Below are 17,499 nucleotides of genomic sequence, written 5' to 3'. Positions count from 1 at the left end.
GTGTCAAGGATTGCCAGCAGCCACCAGAGGCCAGAACAGGCCTGAACAGCCTCTTCCTCAGCCTCCAGAAGGAACCACCCTGCCAACACCCTGACTTTGGACTTCTGGCCCCCAGAGCTGAGAGAGGATACATTTCTGTTGTTTTAAGCTGCCCAGTTTGTGACAGCAACCCGAGGAAGCCACCACCACTTGGTGAGCACCCAGCTTTCCGCAGGGGCCAGTCCCTTACTTCAATGTAAGCAAGGTCGTTCAGAAGGTGGAAGAAACGCTGCTTAAAACTTTCCATCTTCACCTCCAAGAAGTGGTCCTTTGTTTTCTGGAAAACAAACAAACCCCGTGTGGTTGTTAGCATTGAGAAGGCAAGTGTACAGCCCGGTGACTGGTCGTGTCCCTCGGCTCCCCGGCCCCCCAGGCACAGGAAGCGTGTCGGGGGGCTGAGCAGTGTCCCGAGAAGACCCTGGTTGGGTCTAGGCCCTGCTGAAGGCAAAGGGGCAGGCTCGTCTCTGTCACTCACCAGCTGAGCACCAACCAGCTTCCGGGGCATCGGCACGTCCACTGTGGCCCTCTCCGCAAACCTGGGGTAGGCAGTGGCCGTGCAGTCGCTGATGCCTGCATTCTTGGGGATCAGGGCTTTAATCTTTATTCTCTCACAGCCCTTCACAGAGCAGAAGGCAAACCTCTCCCTCTCGTTCTGGGCCGTCAGCTTCAAGAACAGCAGCCTGCACATGGGGAGCAGAGGGGCGTTGGCTGTGGCTGTCAGAGTGACCTCAGGGCCGTGCTGCTGACAGCCGTGCCCCTGAACAGGACACTTATTTGTAAGTCAGCAACACCTCGCTTGGGTGGCATGTGGCAAGCCCCACTGTCCAGAACACAGCTAAAACCACTCTAGTGTTTTGTAACCTTGAAAAACTGACTATTTGAACCCCCTCACTTTCAGCCTATTTATTTTTATTTTACCCTCAATTATAGTGATTTGGTTATCAAGTGTCCTAGCCGATTGAAGAGAAGACAGCCACTGAGGCAGGTGCTCTGAACCTGAGTAAAAATAACTACAAATTTATATGGCACAAAGATTAAAAACAGCCCTAAGTTTTCATAAAGCCCCAGAGTCTGGGCTTCTGCACAGGAAACAAATATCCTATAATCCAGTGTTTGGGAGTCATTGAATTAAAGCACAGCCTAATCAGAGCCTGGAAATAAACTCATGCCTATGTGGTCAATTAATCTACGACAGAGGGGTAAAGACAGTCTCTTCAATAAATGGTGTTGGGGAAACTGGACAGCTATATGCAAAAGAATGAAACTAGACCACTTCTTACACCATATACAAGAATTAAAATCAGAATGAATTAAAGATTTAAATATAAGACCTGAAACCATAAAACTAGAAAAAACATAGGCAGTAAACTCTCTGACATTGCTCTTAGCAATAGATATTTTTATATATCTCCTCGTACAAGTGAAACAAAAGAAGAAAATGAACAAATGGGATATCATTTGAACATCAAACTGAAAAGTTTTCTGCACAGCAAAGGAATCTCAACCAAATGAAACACCCAAATGGGAGAAGATATTGACCAATGACACATCCAATAAGGGGTTAATACCTAAAATATATAAAGAGCTCACACAACTTAACACCAAAACCCCCCCAAAAGATCCAATTAAAAAATTGGCAGAGGTTCAGAATAGACATTTCTCCAAAGAAGAAATACAGATAGTCAGTCAACAGACATATGAAAACATACTCAACATCACTAATCATCAGGGAAATGAAAATTCAAAAAACACTGAGATATCACCTCACGCCTATCAGAAAGACTATCATCAATAAATCAACAAACAAGTGCAGGCAAAGACGTGGAGAAAAGGGACCCCTCGTGCACCTTTGGTGGGAAGGCAGCCTCTGGCAGCCACTATGGAGAACAGTATGGGGTTTCCTCAGAAAATGAAAAGGGACTGCCTTATGACCCGATGCTTCCACTTCCGGGAATATATCTGAAGAAACTCGGAACACTAATTCGAAAAAATATATGCACCCCTATGTTCTTGGCATTATTATTTAGAATACCCAAGATATGGAAGCAACCTAAACAGGCGAAGAAGGTGTGGTGCATATATGCACAATGGAATATTAGCCATAAAAAGAATGAAATCTTGCCATTTGTGACGTGGCTGGACCTAGAGAGTATTATTTGAATTGAAATAAATCAGAGAAAGACACCATATGATTTCACTTATGTGGAATCTAAAAAAATAAATGAACAAATAAAACAGAAACAGACTTATAGATTCAGGAACAAATTGATGGTTGCCAGAGGGAAGCAGGGTTCGGGGACTGGGTGAGAAAGGGGAAAGGATTGAGAAGCACAAATTGGTAGTTACGAAGCACTCATTGGGATGTAAAGTACAGCACAGGGAATACAGTCAATAATATTGCAATAACTTTGTACGATGACAGATGGTTACTAGATTTATCGGGGTAATCACTTCATAAAATATAGAAATGTCTAATTTCTATGTTGTACACCTGAAACTAATATAACACTGTATGTCAACTGTAATTGAAAAAATTTTAAAATTATTTTAAAAGCACAGCATAATCATCAATTGGCATCATGATAAGCTAAGCTACCAACAAAACGGTTGAATTATACAACAAAATCTGCTTAAAGGTAACAAAAGGGAAAATCTTAGATTGTTCAATGTTTTGATCAAAAAGGGTCAACTTGTGTAGTGGCGGTTTGCATTTGAAAAATTCTCATCTTTTGAACATGATTTTAAAAGAAGAAAAAATGTGACAGTGCCACGAGGACTTGACTCTATGGCATTTGTTTTTTAATCAGAACACTTCCTACTGGTGTAGGAGGGTATGTCTTCCTCCTCTCCATCTGGAAGGATTTTTCTATGCACTCCAGGCCCACCCCCTCACTCACTTTTCCCTGGGGGAAGGGAAGCACCCCCTTTGCCTGGGTGTCATATAGGTCCACCCACAGAGAGCAGACACTCGTTCAGTTCCTCCGTACCCTAAGTCACGGGGGTTGGGCTCCATGCCACCTGGGGCTGGGTGGGTACAAGTGGGGGCGGCAGGGGAAGCTCTGACCTCCCACAGCTCCAGCAGCAGTAAGACTGACAATCCCCTCTCCACCTGCTGGTTTGTCTCCCCACAACTGGTTTAGAAATTATGTGGGGAAAGAGGGGGAGTTCTTTACTGCCCCACAACCCCAACACTATACTTATGCTTCTGATTTTCAAATTCTAATTTTCCTGTCATCAAATTGATAGAGCCATTATCTCAAACAAAAAAAGAGAGCACATGCCAGCTATATCCACACCCTTCATCTCAGTGCAAGGGTGGAAAATGGCCACCAAGTCACCTTCCCTCACTCCCCAGAGGGCTGGCTGCCCAGTGTCATTGCTGCAGAGATGTGTTGGCGACGTTAAGATGTTAGGCTCTCTTTATAGGGGAGCGGACTGAATAGCTCCCTTGCCTCCTCCCCATATCTCTATCGACTAAACCTCATGCATTCAGCAAAGGGGTGAGGGCTTTGAACACAGATGTTTGTCTTACGTGCAAAGCTTAATAACTTGAAAAATGTGCTTGGTGGATAGAACCATCAGCCTCAGAATGAAAGCGCCTAGGGGAGGACCCTACACTAACCTGCACCCACTGCAGGGCGGTTCCTAGTATTACTGGACAGGCCATGGGAGGAAATGGACACAGCCGCGTGGGGATCCTTACCCCGAGGCCTCGTCCCAGTAGTAGTGGTTCCGGCCAGGAAAGCTCTGCTCCACTTTGTCCATCTGCAGGGTCCTCACGAAGGTGCCTGTCTTGGATGTCTGCTTCAGCAGGCGATTGTGCACATCTGAGAGGATGGAAAAGCTGGTGCCTCGCGGGTAGCAGAGCCCCACGCGGATCCAGTCACCCCTAGAAATGGAGGCAGAGTCAGGTTACAAGCCAGCCAGCCTCTGGGCAGCCCTGGGAGAGACCCAAGAATTCCCCAGCAGGGGCGCCTCCCCTTCTGTGATGGGGATTTTGAAGAACACTCGCAACTCTGGTAATGGCTGAGTCGCAAAGTGTTCAAGGAGAGAAGAGGACCATTGCAGGGCATCTCCAGGGTCTACATGGGGGAGCTCCTCATGGAACTCTGGCTGGAAAAAGACATTCTTTCAACTGGACGTCAGTTCAGTCTGGAGGACCTGGGTCAGCCCCTTCCTGACCCAGCCTGATCATAGGGCCCACGTCACATCTTTGGGTCTCATTTTCCACATCCGATAAATGTCTGTCTCACAGGAATACTGGGTATTAAAAATACTTGAACTAAATACATACATGAAGCCCTATCCAAACACCCTCAACTCAATCCCATTCCCTCTGTGTGAAATGGTAACACTGTTGCCAGATACTTTTTTTGCCATATATTGAGCACACTGGGAGGCTGGGTCCGGGGTGAAGTGCCTGTCATACGTGATCTCGCCGGATCCTCACTGTACCCTGTGAGGTGTTACTGTCCCTGTCTCCTAGGAAGGGATTGAGGCTTCGGGGGGTCAGATGACCTGCCTGAGGTCACCCACATCCACAGTGGGGGCTCACCCAGGTCTTCTGATTCTTAATTGCTGGGTGATGCCAACCCCTGTGGATGCTCCTCCTGCAGGGGGGACGTGGCCAGCCGAGGCTCTGCAGTCGTCACCACTGCCCTGAGCCCCGGCCAGGCCCCCACTCACTTGTTGAAGTTGATGAGCCAGATGGCGAGCTCGGCGGGCGCTGTGTGGTCCCAGTGGATGGTGTAGCCCTTCTGCAGAGTGATGACGGGCTGGTACTGCTGGTAGTGGGTGCTCCTGGTCAGCGCCCCCTCCAGGTACAGAGGGCGGCTGGGGAAGTCATTCTTGATGATCTTCATGCGCAGGTTACTAGTCTTGTAGGCCTGAATGTACATCTTTTAAAACCCAAAAAGGAAGCACACAACGGGGCAATTACAAGGGATTATTCCAGGAGCGTCTGGTTAACATCTGACTACAGACCGCACTTCCAGACACACTTTCTCTTAACAGAGCACTCTTTAGAAAACACAGATGAAAGGGAGGCCAAATAAGGGGGCTCTCTCTGCGCAGCACACACCGTTCGGGGCGCAGTCCAGCCAAGGCTGTGTGTGTTTTCAAAAAGTGCTGTGTTCAGGAGACACCACGGAAAATTGGGAGCAGTTTGCTTAACAGTCAGATGGCAAATTTTGGAAAAAGGAAGAGGAAGGGAGAGAAAACTTCCACAAGCCTCCCATGGCCTGCTGTCCTGCCTGCATTTGGGAGAGGGCCTGGGTGAGCGGCCCAGCTTCCCCCCGGTCTCACTGTCTGGCCCCCGCGGCCAGTCCACAGGGTGTCAGTGCACACTGGGGAGATGGGCAGCATCTCATTTCAGAGAAAAAACTGAAAGCAAGACTGTCAGCCACTGAGTCCCAGGGACCAAAGAGCCCAGGGGCTTTGGGCCAGCTTCGGTGTAAGACACTGTTTTATGCTGTGTCCCGTGTTCTCAGGTGGCACCTGCGGCTGAGAGAACGTCACACCGGGGGACAGCAATGCTGTGCCTCTGGAGGAAGGTGTTATCGTTCCCTCCAACTGTATCGCATATAAAACTGGAAAGAGGAACTTCGGCCCTGCCCCTCACGTGGAGTTGTCAGGAGTGCTGAATGTTTAAAGGTAGATTAAAGCAGCTGCAAAGTGAAGAAAGATTATCAATAATAATTAACCAGTGGCCGGTTATGATGACAAAGCAAGTGCTGCCAGTCAGCCTTTTCCTACAAAAGACGGGCAGTGAGTGATCGGGAAGAGAGAGGGAGGGGAGACCAGGTGACATCCCACCCTTGGGCCAGGGGTGTCATGTAATGCCCAAAGTGTGGGTGCTCTGCTTACGGTTTAGATACCCCTTAATGAGCAGGCATGGCTCTCACTGTCAGCTCCTTCTGACTCTACTTCCCTTTGTTTTTTTTTTAATCCTGACCCAGGAATATTTTTCCCATTGCCCTTCAGAGAGAGTGGAAGGGAGAAGGGGGGGGGAGGAACATCGATGTGAGAGACAAATCCATTGGCTGCCTCCCACAGGAGCCCAGGGATCGGACTCAGGACCCTTTGGAGCGCAGGAAAACGCTGTAACTACTGAGCTACACTGGCCAGGGCCCTATTTCCCTTTTAATCTTCCTTAGACCGTCACACTCACTGCTTGTGACCCCGTCAGCTCCCTGCCCTGGCCACACACGCAGCAGAAGCCTTGCCCAGATCATCCCATAGGTCTACCTCCTCTCCCAGGGCTGAGAAAGCCCCATAGCCAGAAGAGAGGCCTCTTCCAGGGCACCGTGTCCAGTGTCCACTGGGTTTCCAACACAGCCCAGCCCTCCTTCCACAAGGGTCTTTTCAGCATTCTCCCTATAGCAGCTCTTCCAACTTGACCACTCTCTGCAGGCTACCCTCCAAGGCCTACTCCACCATCTCCAAGTCACCTCACCTTCTACTGCAGAGAGAAACGTTCTGGGCTTCCTACCCCCAACCAGGGCCGTCTTCCTCTGGGCCCTCCTGCTAAACAATGCTCCTCCCACCTTTGCCCTCAGTGAGCCCCTGCCACCATGTGCCCACCTGGCCCTTTCCCATCAGCTTGGCACCAGCTCCCTCTCATGTCTCTACCGAAACCCAAACGCTCTTTCAGCTCTAATGCCCCAAATCCTGATTCCACAGTGGGAGAGTTGTGAGGACAACTTCATTACATGTTTCCTGCCCACAGGAAACGTTCATCAGTCATTCATCCAGATGATAACAGCAACCACCATGTGATAAGAGCTAATTAACATTTTTAGTTCTACCATGTTGCAGACACTGTAACCCTGTGCTGTCCCATATGCTAGCCATTGGCCACCTGTAGCCACTGAGCACTGGAAACGTGGCCAGTGTGGCTGAGGACCTGAATTTTAAATTCTATTTTAATCAAAACTTAAATTTCAAAACAATAGTTCTGTAAAATATTTTCCCATTCAACACAAGTAGCTCTTACTTTGCTGAATATCTGCGTCCAAATAGAGTGGACAATGAGTATAAAATGTGCGGTGGATTTCAAAGACTTAGTTCAGGAAAAAGCAGGAATGCAACGATTAGTGTCTCAGTAACGATTTTTACATCGATGACATGTGGAGATGATAGTATTTTGAGTATATTGAGTTAAATAAAATTTATCATTAAGACTAATTTCACCTGCTTTCCCTTTCTCACGTGGCTACAAGAAAATTTAAGATCACAAGTGTGGCCTGCATTATATTTTTGGAGGACTGGGCTGGTACCTTATATGAACTGCCCCCCAATCTCATTAATGAGGTCCAACTATTACCCTGATTTTACAGATGAGGAAACCAAGGCTCCAAGCCGAGGTCATGCTGTTAGTAAGAGCTGGAGCCTGACCTGAATCCATGCATTGGACCTCAGAGTGCTTTTTTTGCAAGTATAGTGCTTACAAAGTGTTCCACTTTGAGTTTTTTAAAAATTCTACTGGGTGAGGAAGAAAAATAGAAAGAATGAAGGAAGAACGAAGAGAAGCCTGTCCTTCTGGCCTGGCAGAGAGCCTGGCATGCAGCAGGCACACACTTAATGCTGTCACAGGAGTGAGCAACCACGGACAACCAGGGAGGTGTGCCAATGCGCCCCACCTGTGCATAGCGCCCGCTGCAGATGGCCCCTCTCCAGTCAGGGACATCGATGCAGTCTGGGTGCCGGACCAGCCAGTTGTCAGCCTTGGTGAGGTAGGAGCCGGGGTACTCGGATACAGAGCCATCCACGTCGTGAAACACCGACGTCTTGTCTCCATCCATGTCCAGCTGGTTGAACCAGGGCCCAGGCTCCCCGAAGAACACTCTGGAAGTAATCTGAACAGAGCCCAGGAAAGTCAGGCAGGGCCAGGAGGTGAAGGGAAACTGCAGTCGTCATCAGACCGGGGCAAAGTTTCCAATTTCCGCTGACATTACACACCAGCCAAACCAAAGATGCTCTCGGGCACTGGGGGAAACCGCACGCTGACCTTGCAGACGGGGCCGGAAAAAAGGCCAGACCTCCCCCCTACCTCAACTTCCACACCCAGCACAGTATTTTAGCCTCTGCTCACGGGAGCGTTGGCTACTGTGGGTGACCTGGTCCCTGGCTCACAAGGGTACAGAGATGGGCAGGGGACATGGGCCTGGGCGTGCGTGTGTGTGTGCGTGCGTGTGTGTGTGCGTGTGAATGAGACAGGTGGCGGTGAATGTTTGTATGAGGAAGTGTATACACACATGTGGGGAGGGGACATGTGTGAGTGTGGGCTGTGTTACAGGAAGACAGTCTTTCCACATGAGCCCCTGGAGATTTCCATGACTGGCCTCTTTCAGGCCCTAGTGGCCTGAGTAAAGAAATTAGGTAACTTCAGTTTCACATCTTTTCCCTCAGTCTGCTGTAACCGGCAGACCCGCCTAGGGCAGGAGCGGAGGGCAGGGGGAGGAAAGGCCTGGGAAATCTGCAACTCGGATAAAATGCACCAGGGGGTCGGACCTGCCTAGTCTCCAGGGGCAGCCCCTACCGATCTCTCTACCCTCTCTGCTACTTGTCAGCTGGCTGTAGCCAGGAGGCCCCTGCGTATGATCTGCCCTCAGGGAGAGACTGAAGACAGCATCTTCAGCAAAGATTCCCTCAGACACTGCAGGTTTTTAAAATTAACTGCCAACTCAGGTGGCCGAGTCACGAGACTCAGGTCAAATGCAAGATGCTTGGAGGAGCAGCCTCAGAACCTGGAGCCCAGTGTGCGGCTCCCGCTGAGGTCCTGGCGGCTTTGAGCAGGGTAAGGGCAAGCAGGCACCGACCCCAACCTGACCTGTGGGGCACCCCATGCTTGTACTTTTCCAGTTTGGATGCAGAGAGAACTGGGATGTGGCCCAGCCTGCTCAGAGGAGGCCGTTCAAACCCTGTGGTGGTGGCAGCAGCTCAAGTCCAGCCCCCGGGGACTGGTGACTCACTGCCTAGAGTCTGGGTTTGCAGGGAGCTGGCCCCGGCGCCTCACTCACCGGGACGTCCTCAAAGGCAATATTGGTCACGTTGTTGTGGGGGCAGCTCTGCCAGGCGTTGTTCAGGCGGAAGGCCAGGGCACTAGTGTGCCGGCCCTCCAGGGCCACAAACTTGCGGAAAGTACAGTTCTGAATGTTGATGGGGCCATCGTAGAACTGGATTCCTCGGATCGGAAAATTCCTGTGGAGTTAGGGATGTCGGTGTCAGAAAAATCGCCAAGTTTGCCCCCTCCAAGGGAGATGGCAACAGAGACCTTCTGGATAAATGCTTCCTGACCCCTACCCCCAGCAACTCCCCATCCAGAGAACACTGACTCACTTGTTAATTCACTGGGAAAGCATTCGTGGACATAGTAAACGTCAATAAATGATGGTGAGTGGATGGATGGGTGGATGGAGAGATGAATGTCTGTCTAGTTGTTGGCTTGGGGTTTTGGGGATCATCCTCTATTGAAAACCAATTCCCCAATTTTTCCACCCTATGAAGAGTCACTGGGTAAATACCGTAAATACTGCTGGAGAGTACCAGTATCATTGTCTCTTGGGAAGGGAGAGCCATTAGTCATTAGCACTTCAGTCTTACCAGCTGTAACAATTTAATCAGATTAAGACTCAGATGAGCTTCCTGTCTGTGAGTAAGCCTTTCGATGGGGAGCATGTTGGATTTGGGGAACAGAGTGAAGCAGACGGGACCATGGTAGACTGCCAGAGGACCCCCAGAGGGTCCAGATACCTCACAGGCAGGAGAGGACGCAGGCTTGGTAATGGAGGGAGGGGGACTGGAGTAGGACTGTGACCTAGAAATTTTGCCTTGGGCCCAGCATGGGGCAGAGTGCTCAGACACCCTTCTCCATTTGCCTCGGCCTCCTGAGCAGGGCGTGGGAGGCAAGGGCCCAAGAGGCGCTAGCTGGGTTCCTGGTGGGACCCTGGTCCTGTCCCAAACCCAGCCTTGCTCGCTCTCCAAGCCCAATTTTTCTGCCTTTACTGGTATCTCTACCTCCGGGCCAGGGCCCTCTCCTTCCACAGTGAACACAAGAAAGGCCAGAAAGACGAAAAAGAAGACAGAAATGAATCTCTCCGTGGGGAGAGGCCACACCCAGCTGTCCCCAGTCATGACACTGGGCCCCCTTCCATGCAGACGCGGTTCCCCAAGGACGCCCTCGTCACATAGTCTTGGTGATGCGTCTTCAGTCACCAGGGACCTCCGGCATTTCTGTATTGTTTTATTAGTAGCTGATTAATGTCATGACCTTGGATCCTGATTGTCATGGGCTGGCCCTGTGCATTTTTCCATTTAAGGCATTTTCGGGACAGCCCATTCTCCCGGGCTCTAGAGTTAAACTTTAGACCCCAACCCAGGCCCAGACAGGATGAATCACCCACAATTAAGAGTGCAGGTCCCAGGTTCCTGCTCTCAAGTGCAGCTGGAGGGCCCTGCCCGAGGCTGACAGAGGTGTCAGGCTGCCATAAACAAACCCACCTCTGGAAGTCATCAGAACGCTCTGGGCCTGGGAGCTGGTAACCCTCAGCAAAGAGAGCCCAGCTATGCAGACCCAGAGCTGCTCATAAAAACAGTCTGAAGGGATGGCCACCTCGCTGAGGTTAGACAGAACAAGGGCTCTCGACAGCTCGCACTGAGGGACCGGTTGGTTCTGTTGGCAAAATCTTTTCAAACATATACGTGCACTCAGGTAGGAGTTTAGACCTGTGTCCTGCCTCGATAGGATACTTTTCTAGAGAAAGAGAAGAAAGCTCAGGGGCCAGGAAGGGCTCGTCTTAGAACACGGAGGATGGGGCCATGTGCTGAGGGCCTGATTCACGTCTGAACAGAAGCTCCATCGGGGGGAGAGACTTCCTCTCCACTGACCCAGGCTGTGGCCTTCTGAAGAAACGACTGAGTCCCTGTGTCCTGTTAGCCTGTCAACTCTCTAGTCCCCGTACCCGCACCCGCAACCACCACCGGGCGACTATCTGGCCTTTGTCTGAACTCCTGCAACACAGACGCTGTGACTCTTCAGGCCGCCCTGCTATTCTGCTATTGAACACATCTGACTGCTAGAAAATTCTTTCCAGCACTACACCCACTCTAACCCTTAGGGCCCACGTAGAATGAGTCTTGTGTGTGCACAGCAGCCCTGAGAATATCTTCACAAGAGGGATCCCACCTGCTGGTTGAATATCTTAATCTGCTTGTGACATAGTTTGGGCTGGGTCGCCCCCCTTGTTCTCCCTCCTGTGTGCTCTGGCCTGACTCACCACCATCCTCAGAAGGGCATGAAATGCTCCTAGTGGGCATGTCTCAGAGGACAAGGAACCCCTCAGTGATCCTGACATGTAACTCCTATTAATGCAGCCCAGAGCCCCACAATGCATGTGATAGCCACGTCGCCCCGCTGACTTACACCCAACAGTCTGACTTCCCTCTCGCATTCTGGACTCCACCCCACTGCTGGCTAACCCCAGCTCTCTCAGTGACTCCTCTGACCGCGCATGGACAGAAGAATTCATAGTTAACAGGCAGAAGCCACAACTGAGCACCTTTCCTTCCCTCACTGGCACTCAGGTTAAGTCACACAGAACAAGGTGGCCGCCATGGTGGTAAACCTACTGGCCTATCGGGAGGGTCCTTCCGCTGTGGTCCAAGCCGCCGGGGCCCCAGATCCTATTGTCCATCATCTCGGTCCCCACATTGCCACTCTCGCCAACAAACAAGCTGTTCTTGATTTCCTGCTTGGAGCCATCATCATATGGGAAGGTGCCGCCACTGTAGGGAGAAGATGCCTGGGGTGAGGTGGCCAGAGACAGCTTCCCAAGGAGGGTCCAGCGCAATGACAGGTGCTCTTACCTGGCCAGGGTCAGGCCGATGCCATTGTCAGCAAACCTGGGGACAGAAGCAGACAGTCAGAGCAGAGTCTCGCTCAGCGTAGTGTGGGGAAGGACCCTTCTGTGCCCTGAAGCCACACTGTGGCTACTGTGTGGGGAGGAATCTCTACCTGAGCACGGATTTGCTGAGGGCCCTGGGATATTTCAGGTCCCCTCCCACCCTGCCTGTGTCCAGTGGTTGCCAGCATGGTCTTTCTGCAATGGACACAATGGCCAAATGCTCAAAGCCCTTGAAGGTACCCCATCTTCTGTCAGCCCTGACTGTGCCAACCCTGCCCACTCATGGGACTCCAACCTCGGTGCCACCAGACTCTGGGCCACCCTAAAGGAGTCTGCAGGGAGCTAGAAGGTCCACCCCTTCCAGCAGGGGGTTCACAGTTTGTCTCTGTGGGGACCTGAACCGCCAGCACACCAGAACCCAGATAGTCCAGGACCTGGAATACTGCAGAGAATTTTAGCATGGACACCCTATTTTCTCTCACTTGCCTCCTGCACAGTCATCTTTCAAGTGTCTGTGGGCCTGTTCTAGGGATGCGCAGCTCATCTCACTAACATCTGGAAAGCTTTTCCTTCTACTGTGCCTGTAACTTCCCTCCAGAGCCCATAGGGACACGCCTGTCTCTTCTCCCACCAAATGCCCCTCAGAACCCAGAGCTGGCCCTCTTCTCAAAACTCACAACTTCTCTGACCCACTCTTGGTCTGCCAGCTTCCCCTTTGGCACTCCCATTTGTGTCCGACTGTCCCTGAGTCTGTCTGTCTCTCCCAGGCTCTGTTTTTCTGAGCAGCCTCTCTCTCTTTCTCTGAATTCTGTGTCTCAGTTCCCCTCCTTACACACTTTCACTTCCTCTTGCCCCCTTTCCCCCTTATTTCTCCTCTGAGTGGTCACAATACAACGGAGAAACACGTTTCTTTCCCAGTGGACTTTTTCACGATACTGCTTTAAAACAAATCCCAACTCAGCCGCCTGTCCCTTTGGCTCTTGTCCTGCGTGGACTGGTGGCCCTCCACAGAGACCTTACTTCACAGTTCACTTCTCATTAGGCCTTGGAGTCCAATGAGCTGAAATTTCAACCCCCAGGCAAAGCACTTACTAGTTAAGAGAAATTCACTAAACTGAGCCCCAGGTGACCATCTCCAAAATAAAGATGACAATTTCTACCTTTGAGAGTCACGGTAAGAAACAAAGGCAACCAAGGATGCAGCACACCTTAGGTGCCTAACCCATGCCAGCTTTCTTCTTCCCCACTTTCACGGGCTGGCTGTGTAGCCCGAGGGTGCCATGCCCAGTGACGATCTGGAGGCAAACCCTGACCCCCAGCACCTGGCACTATGGGCTGAGGCTGTGTGTAGGGGTTTTGGGGTCACTGCCTGCTGCCATTCTATGGGGCTGGGTGCCAGCAAGCCACATGTCAGCTCACTGTGCTTCCTCTCTGCCGTGTTCTGCTCTCCCGTGCCAGGGCAGGAGCACCATCCCCACTTTGTGCCAATGCCACGTGGCTCTGACTCACCGGCAGCTGTCCAGCCACACATCCCCGCCGCGCAGCCAGGCCCCGTGGTCCTGGTTCTTGTAGGCAGTGAAGTGCTTGATGATGGCTGGCTCCCGGGGCTTCAGAGGGTCAGCATCCTGGTGAGGGCTGTACCTGAGGCACAGCATGGGGGGAGGGGGCAGACACAGGGATTGGTGTGGGGACTCCTGAATGGATGCCCTTCTGGGCTGTGAGCATCTCTCTGCTCATGGTGCCCATGAGATTCTGATGAAATAGCCGCTCATTCCCATCATCTGGGCTCAGGACTGAACTTTCTGAGCTCAACACAGAAGCAGCAGGGCCCAGCCCCATGCAGGTGACAGACTTGTCCCTTCTCTCATTCATCAGCCTCACTGAGGAGCACCCCCACCCTAGGATGGTCAAAGGTCAGAGGGAAGTTCAGACAGTCCGAAACCCAGCATGCCATGCAGCCCACAGGGCGAAGGAGATGCCAGCTCTCCACCAACTGGGGGGTAACCTTGACCTCGAGCCTTTTCTGGGGCCTGGATGCTCACTGCTGTGTGCCACAGCAAATGTCTTCTGAGGACATTATCCTGTCACTGGTGTTAGATTTGATGGAGCCCAAGCAACTTGGTCTCCTTAAAGGGAACAGGCTTTCTTAGTTACCTGGAGGCTTAGGAGTAGCCCCTGGCCTTGGCTGAGCTCCAGATTTATTTACAGTCACAACTTGCCTGTTCCTTCTCTCTACACTGATGGTGAAATTCTTCCCATCTTTTCTTTCCATGTTTTGATCCCAGCCCAATCTGCTATGGCCCTGGACAATCCTGTTGACTTACCAGGTATTGGCTTTTGTTGAAACCTAATTCAGCCCTAATGCTGAAATCCTAAATGCTCAAATCCACACTTTGCCCTGTCTGGATTTTTACCACGATTCCCCCAGCAACTAGTTCAATGTACAGGACAGAGAAAGTGCTGAAAAGATAGCCGATGAATGAATGAATGAATGAATGAATGAGGTTTACTCAAGGGGTCCCCAGGGTTGATTACCTGGCAGAGATGATAGAGAGGAAGGGCCGCTTGTCCTTGGCAGAGGCCTCAGTGGTTTTGACACCATTGTCTATGATCATGCCAGCCTGTGGGCAGGAGAGGGGGAGGCATTCAGGGACATGTTGGCTTGCACTGCAGGCTAGGCATCTTCTCACACCCAGCCTCACTGCATCGTTTTGAATGCTCCCATAAAACTAGCTCTGCTCTCAGGATGCATTAGTGGAAATAGGGGGTCTTCAGTGAGGGAGGCGAACCTGCATTGCTCAGGTCAGACCAGAAATATGGTGTCCTCTTGGAGGTTCAGACGAGAAAGTTGAGGACTATAGGGGTTAAGGATCTTGTCCAAGGCCTCTCAGTTCAGCCCACACCCAGCACTCACACCACCTCAGGACCCAAGTCAAGAATGATGGCTACTCTTTCCTGGGAAATGTGTCACTGAACTTGAGTCTCATCTTTACCTTGGAGGTCTGTGGCCCTCCCAGGGTCTTGTCTTGGATCCTGCCTGGCTCAAGGAAGAGAACCTCACTTTCTTATTTGGCTCCAAAGGTGTCCGTTTGTCAGCCACGGGGAGTGGGAAGCAGAGCAGCTGAGTGGTGCTGCCCAGTGAGGCCGTGCCCCATCCTTCCTGGGCTCCCTTGACCTCTTAGGAATGCCCAAACTCAGGGTTCTCTTATCTAGATCACTGGAGGTCACTCTGGTTACTGAATTTGCCAACTGACTTCTAACGAAGCTGCAGTGATGTGAGCATATGTTGGCTAGACTCCTGCTTCCTCCCTCAGGAGCTATGACTTTAGTCCCCATACCTCTCAGACCTCAGCTGTAGTCTTTGTGAGACAGGCTGACAGCACTCATTTCGCAGAGAGCTGTGAGGCATTAATATGGTAGCCCAGGTGAGGAGCCCTGCACAGGACCCCCCACAGTGCGTGTGGAGTTGGGCTCATCAGGCATGAATGCCAAGCAAGGGGCCTCCACTGCTCAGAATTCCTGTCCGTCCAGCTCGAGGCTTGTCTTCCCTCCTGGGCCACCTGCCACCTTCCTCAAGGCCATCCCTCCACCTGTGTTGGTGACCTGGTCTACTTCCTGTGGGAAACCACCCTTCCTACATATCCTCACCTGGTCCAATCTCCAAACATCTAGATCCAACATGGCTCAACACCCCCTCATGGGAGGTCCTCAGGGGTCTCGCAAGCAGACAATACATTCTCTCCCTCCCCAACCCGTATGTCCCATTCCGTATGGAGACAGCTCCCAGGGGCCTATGACAGCCTCGGAAATGCCCCCTCCGAGGCCTGCGCTATTCTCTCTGTCAGGTGGCACTATGGCCCTCCTAACCTCTGTCTTCTGCCCCGTGAGTGCTCTTCTTTCTTCGTTTCTGGGATATGACCCCACCCACATCCTCTCTCTGCCCATCCTGCCAAGCCCTCCTCACAGGCCACCCCCTAGGTGTAAGCACAGGTCATTCTGAGAATATATCTCTCCTTTTTGGTCTACTCCCTTAGTTGACCCTTGTTTTGTTTTTGACCCTGAATGTGTCCATTCTCTTCAGTTTCCTCATCTGCACATTAGGGACTGGACCAGAGGACAAGCCCAACACCTAGGGCTCATGTATACACTGCCCCTGGGTCCCCAATCCCACGCCTGCATCCACGACTCTGGCCTCAGTGCTGCCCTGACTAGGGGGTCCAGGAAGACTTACCCGGTAGTTAGAATGTGCTCGGTTGTTATGGAACTTTCCCAGGGGGATGTGCTCTGAGTAACCAGGGGAGTACATCCCCACTGAGGGGCCTGTTGGCACGTGGTGGAAAATGAACCAGAATCCAGTTTCCTATTGTGGGTAGGGGGACAGGGGAAGACACAGGACTCAGCACCAGCCAGCTTCTTGTCAGGGAGACTGAATGGCGCCAAATTCCCCGCAATGGGCCCTACCTCCAACCCCCAAATATGTCTCTAGAAAATGGTGAAAAGTTTGAGGTGAATGCACTTTGTGGGGTCCACCCTGTTAAAACCCTTCATCGAGTTGGACTCTGTTGGCCATAGGATCCACAGAGCTGGATTTCAGCATCATCTCCTCCTGGCACATAACGGGAGGATTTCAAGAGGGTTCTCAGCTTCTCTCTTTCATTCTACAGATATGGAAGCTGGTGCTCAGGGACAGCATCTGCTCTGCTCAGGGCCCCTAGGGGGGGTGAGCAGCAGAGGGGGATGGGCGAGAGGGAGGCCGTGTTTGTATCATGTGTGTGCCTCTGGGCACATGAGCGCCCCTGCCTCCATTTCCTCACCCATCCAGTGGTAGGTGGTAGTACCTACCTCATTGGTTCAATGTGAGAATTATTTTAGCTTATTAGAACGCTGATGTGCCAGGCACTGTTCTAAGCGACAGTAAATTCAACCTAATAAAGAGTTATTGCGCATAAAGTGCTCTGTTCTCATTAGCTATGATCAACAGTGCGACAAAGGCACAGCCATTACTAAAAACCAGTCCATCTCCCTCCGACCTGGGGTACAGAGCACACATATTTCAGGGTAGGCCCTGGCCATTCCGAGCCACCAGCTCCTACCCCTAATTTCATGCAGAGAAGAGACAGTCCTACTCACCTCAGACCCTGCAGCAGCGCAGTTTATCAGGTTGTTGTTGGGATTGGCCATCCAGAAGGTGGACACACCACTGCAGGAGGGGGAGATGGAAAGGCGTCAGACAGCTCCCAGCTCCCCCGCACTGCTGCATGGGGCCATGTCAGGCTCTCTAATATTCTTCCAAGAGCCTCAGAGATTGGGAAATCCTGGATTTGTTTATCTGAAACCCACTTTTCTCGTTGGAGCAGGGTGCAGTGGAGCACTTAAAGTGTTCAGAATTTGACACGGGCGTGGCTCTTTGAGGTGGATGCCGCCTGTGTGTGGGAGAAGCCTGAGATGGCTCTGAAATAAATCTAAGTCAGGAAGGTGGCCATTTCTAAGGGAGAGGCCCTGGCTCAGAAAGCTGGCTGCACAGAAAGCTCTGTCTCTAAACCATCAGTGGGGCTAC

The 17,499-nt window shown here is 51.4% G+C and overlaps 1 protein-coding gene across 1 annotated transcript in view; it reads right to left on the bottom strand.

The window, feature by feature from the left end:
* CEMIP (cell migration inducing hyaluronidase 1) overlaps positions 1-17,499 on the bottom strand; it is a 104,208-nt gene that overhangs the window by 5,824 nt on the left and 80,885 nt on the right. Inside the window, exons 15-26 of the mRNA XM_081124738.1 lie at positions 17,073-17,142; positions 16,174-16,302; positions 14,478-14,563; positions 13,452-13,583; positions 11,905-11,940; positions 11,668-11,823; positions 9,060-9,240; positions 7,680-7,895; positions 4,726-4,937; positions 3,743-3,928; positions 515-719; positions 230-316 (exon numbers count right to left, since the gene is read on the bottom strand). Coding sequence (XP_080980864.1) covers positions 230-316; positions 515-719; positions 3,743-3,928; positions 4,726-4,937; positions 7,680-7,895; positions 9,060-9,240; positions 11,668-11,823; positions 11,905-11,940; positions 13,452-13,583; positions 14,478-14,563; positions 16,174-16,302; positions 17,073-17,142 — 1,696 coding nt within the window. The remainder of the gene's footprint in view (positions 1-229; positions 317-514; positions 720-3,742; positions 3,929-4,725; positions 4,938-7,679; positions 7,896-9,059; positions 9,241-11,667; positions 11,824-11,904; positions 11,941-13,451; positions 13,584-14,477; positions 14,564-16,173; positions 16,303-17,072; positions 17,143-17,499) is intronic.

This window comes from Miniopterus schreibersii, assembly GCF_964146895.1.
Source record: "Miniopterus schreibersii genome assembly, chromosome: 22".
NCBI classification, from domain to species: Eukaryota; Metazoa; Chordata; class Mammalia; order Chiroptera; family Miniopteridae; genus Miniopterus; species Miniopterus schreibersii.
Note: the sequence above shows the minus strand (reverse complement) of the source record. Positions and strands in the feature narration are given on the sequence as shown.